Raw genomic sequence first — 3,676 nt, 5'->3', positions numbered from 1 at the left:
TTTTTTTTTTTTAAAGAAAAGTTAGGCCACAGAAGTTACTGGAAGGGGAGGGGTAGAGGGTACTTTTCTTTGAGAACTGAATACTTCCTGAAATAACTATGGGATCACCCCCATCTGCAGTGTGTACACTACAGAAAACCAACAGACCTGGGAAAGGCAGGGATCAGCTTGTTTTCATGTCTGCTTTTTACTGTTAGGAATTTCTTGTATATTTGTGTCTCCCACCCCGCCCCAAATTTAGGATGTTTGGGGAACTGCAAAGACTGTATCGATAGCAGACAATAACATGAATGAGCCAGCAATGGGCCCTTGGTTTCAATAGCTGAGGACTGCATAGGTAGAGGCAACCTTTGAAAGGAAAGAAATACATAGTTTAACATTGGTATCCTCTGTTATGATTGGCTGAATGTGTTATAGTATTTTACTGTAGTCATGCCTGTGAAGGTCTGCCTTTGATGGTCTGCTTACTTTTCCAAACTAAGTGGTAGCATTTTCAAGCTCTAGCACTTAACAAATTTGGATTCAGAGTAAGAGAGAAACTTGACTGCCATTTGTTTAAGGCTTTCCAGTAAGCAGATATTTCTTTGCAAAACTACTACTAGTTTTAAAAATTAAACAAGTCTTGAATAAGCTGAGTGTAACCTAGATGTTTGTTATTTTAATAGAGGTTTATAAACCAATAGCAGAGAGGGAGAGGGATGGCCAGTTAAGGCATCTTAAAAAAAAATCCACATATGGCTTTGGTTTGCTGAAATACTATTTTACATTGTTAAAAACAAAAAAAATGTCAAATGTGCGAACATGTATGAGGCATTCACATATTTTGTTTAGGATTGACAGCTACATAAGTGTCTGCAGGTGAACACAAAGACATCTCCCCTCGTGATGGCATAAGAGTAAAAAGGTAATCCACGCATTTATCTCACAGTAGAAGGCAGCCCAGAAGTCTGTGCAGAAGTGACATATAAGGAGTTACTATCAGGAAGAGAGGGAACCACAGAATTTCCATTGGTGGGAGAGCAACCCAGTTTCAGTTTTTCCAAATACTCTGCATGAACAGGCTTGTGACACTGAAGAACCTTGATTGCATCTTCTACTTTAAACCATTCTCTCTTTCTTCCTAAATTGGAAATTTAAGAAAAAAAAGTTACCAAGAAAAAGCAATTTTAATACATTTCAAGTGGGGTGACAGAAATAACTTTACAAACTAATCTGGAAAGGAAGAGGGTGCTGCTATTACAGGGAAGACACAAAGACCTAAGACATTTTGTTCCCTGCCTCCCCAATTCTGTAACATTAGTTGCATCTTTTCTGACTGACAACTGGAGAAGCAGTAAGTGACAGCAAATCACTATACAGTGAAATCAACTTTCTGCTGATATTTTAGTTTCAACAAACTTTTAAAGTGTGCTCTTTTGTAGCTGTTCTACTTCATTCATCCTATCTGCTTCTGCACAATTCATGCTCTTAAAACAGAGTCTAATCCTAATAGCTGAGAAGACTACCAGCAGAATATGAACCAGACAAATTTGTTCACTGCTTATTAAGTTGGCATCCTACAATTCAAAGTGTCTACACCAGACTAGCTCCTATGTTTGTTTACTCCAGCATAAACTAGCTTGGGAAACAAGTCACTCATTCTAGAATGGAGCACCTGCACATCAAGTTAGCCAGCTTGTGAATGTAAAGCATAATATTTACCAGCTGTAAGCTCTTTTTTCCAGAATAATTTTCCATGTGTGGATCAGCTCCAAGACAGAATATCAGAGGGCTTTATTTTTAGAAGCAGTTACCTCTTCACTAAATACTTCAAGTTGGATAAGGGTTACATTCTAGAAGTCTGGGGTTAATTCCCTTTTCCTTTACAACTTAAGTGTGCTACACTGTACTACTTCACTGTACTTAGTGAAAGTTTATTACAGCAGCAAGAAACATTTTATGCATGCAAGCACACCTACCACACACACACACAAATAGATAAGTGGAATAGCATGACTACATGTCACTGGAGGGCAAAAAACTTCACTCTCCAGGCATCAGCACTGGCCTTGTGGTAAAGCAGTTTCTGAAGTAGACAAGGCATTGCCAAACAACCTAAAGCACTGGTTCTGCTGTAGCTTCCTTAGTTGCTCTAACATGCAGTTTAAACTGGTCATTGCTATTTTGCTAAATTAATACATACTTTAAAAAGACAACTGTTAATTTGTAGGCAAAACTACAAATATACATTTGTTTCAGCATAGTTAAGGATTGATTCAGGTTACCAATGGAGGTGCAGTGATATATTGGTGCCATATCAGAGCAGCACCAACAAGATGGAAATTAACATTATCAGCTATTGGCTTTTTTTGGCTGGCATAGCTGATAACATACTGATAAATATAGTACACCTTCTGGCCAGGGCCCCTGGTCACTGCATGCATATGGCCAGGAATACAGCCAAGCAGCATGGAGAGCAGCACCCTGCAGCTAAGTATGGAGGGGAAGGGGTGTGGAAGGGAGCAGATCGAGGCCCCCATGGTGAAGGAGGGAGTGGGGCAGGGGCTGGAGTTGGGGCAGGGCAGTGAATGGGACCCTGGGGCCAAGGCAGGGAGTAGGATGGAGCCATGGGTGGCTCATCCAAGGGATCAGTGTTCTAGTGCTTAAAATGGCAGCAGGGGCACTTGAACTAAAGCTCATTATCCAGCAGACGTAGCAGTAGCAAGACGTGCCTCTAGCTGCTGGATGAGCAGGGGGCACAGCATAGCCAGCATGCGGCTCCCTGGGCAAAGGCAGCAGGGCAAAAAGCCCCAAGCCCACAGTGGGCAGTCCACCTCCACCCTCAGCCCGCTCAGCTCAGCTCTGGATAAAAAAAAGTGTCCCAGTGCTTAAAAGTGGTGGCAGCAGCACTTGAACTAAAGCTCATTTGATAAGGTTTAGTTCAAGCACCCCTGCCACCATTTTTAAGCACCAGGATGATGATTCCCCAGATGAGCCACTTGTGGCTCCATCCTGCTCCCTGCCCAGGCCCCACTCCCTCTACCCCCCCCCCCAAGCACCTCTTCTCCTCCACAGATTACCTGCAGGGTGCTGCTCTCCATGCTGCCCAGCTGCATTCTTGTAAATCAGTCACTGGATCAGTATTGGCCAATATGCCTGGTGAATAGCTGGCTACTGGTATCGGCCAAAAAAAACTTTATCAGTGCACCCCTAATCAGTACTTGTGTGATGCAATAATTAGAAAATGACTAGTTTCTCGTCTGTTCATGACAGGCTTGGGACAGACAAATATCTTATTACTAACATGGTCATTATTGAATGATAGGGGAAACCAGTCAAAAGTTTCCCATTAAAAATTGGGAAGGATAGTTTTCAAGACTTCTCATGCATTTTTTAAAAAGTAAACACTAAATGATTATATACTAACAGAGGCATCAAAAATGTTGATGTAGTAAATGTTTTCTGTTAGAAGTACTACTATCTGACGAACTGTATTTGTGACTAAATATTTGGGAACTCTCATTCGGTCTAAAATCCTCATATTGTTCATCCCATTCTATTGCTTTATGATGGCTACTTTATACAAAATAAGAGTAATGAACATATCTGAAGTCAGAACCAGTTAAGTCTACGCAGATGTTGAGAGAAATTCCTTATTTCCAAGAGTTTCAGTTTATGCCACATGAACCATCTCCAG

The 3,676-nt window shown here is 41.3% G+C and overlaps 1 protein-coding gene and 1 long non-coding RNA gene across 5 annotated transcripts in view; one reads left to right on the top strand and one right to left on the bottom strand.

Annotated features, from left to right (window-relative positions):
* Window positions 1-88, top strand: part of LOC109295800 — a 328-nt gene extending 240 nt beyond the window's left edge. The window contains exon 2 of the long non-coding RNA XR_002096841.1: window positions 17-88. This is a non-coding gene — a long non-coding RNA (uncharacterized LOC109295800). The remainder of the gene's footprint in view (window positions 1-16) is intronic.
* Window positions 89-318: 230 nt separating this feature from the next.
* Window positions 319-3,676, bottom strand: part of NUDT4 (nudix hydrolase 4) — a 66,933-nt gene continuing 63,575 nt past the window's right edge. For all 4 annotated transcript variants that reach the window (XM_019514861.1, XM_019514862.1, XM_019514863.1 and 1 more), the window contains one exon: window positions 319-1,120. In XM_019514861.1, coding sequence (XP_019370406.1) covers window positions 918-1,120 — 203 coding nt within the window. In that variant the 3' untranslated portion in view covers window positions 319-917. The remainder of the gene's footprint in view (window positions 1,121-3,676) is intronic.

This window comes from Gavialis gangeticus, unplaced genomic scaffold (genome assembly GCF_001723915.1).
Source record: "Gavialis gangeticus isolate Ggan-Ray unplaced genomic scaffold, GavGan_comp1, whole genome shotgun sequence".
Taxonomy (NCBI): domain Eukaryota; kingdom Metazoa; phylum Chordata; order Crocodylia; family Gavialidae; genus Gavialis; species Gavialis gangeticus.
This window is presented reverse-complemented; position numbering and strand designations above follow the sequence as displayed.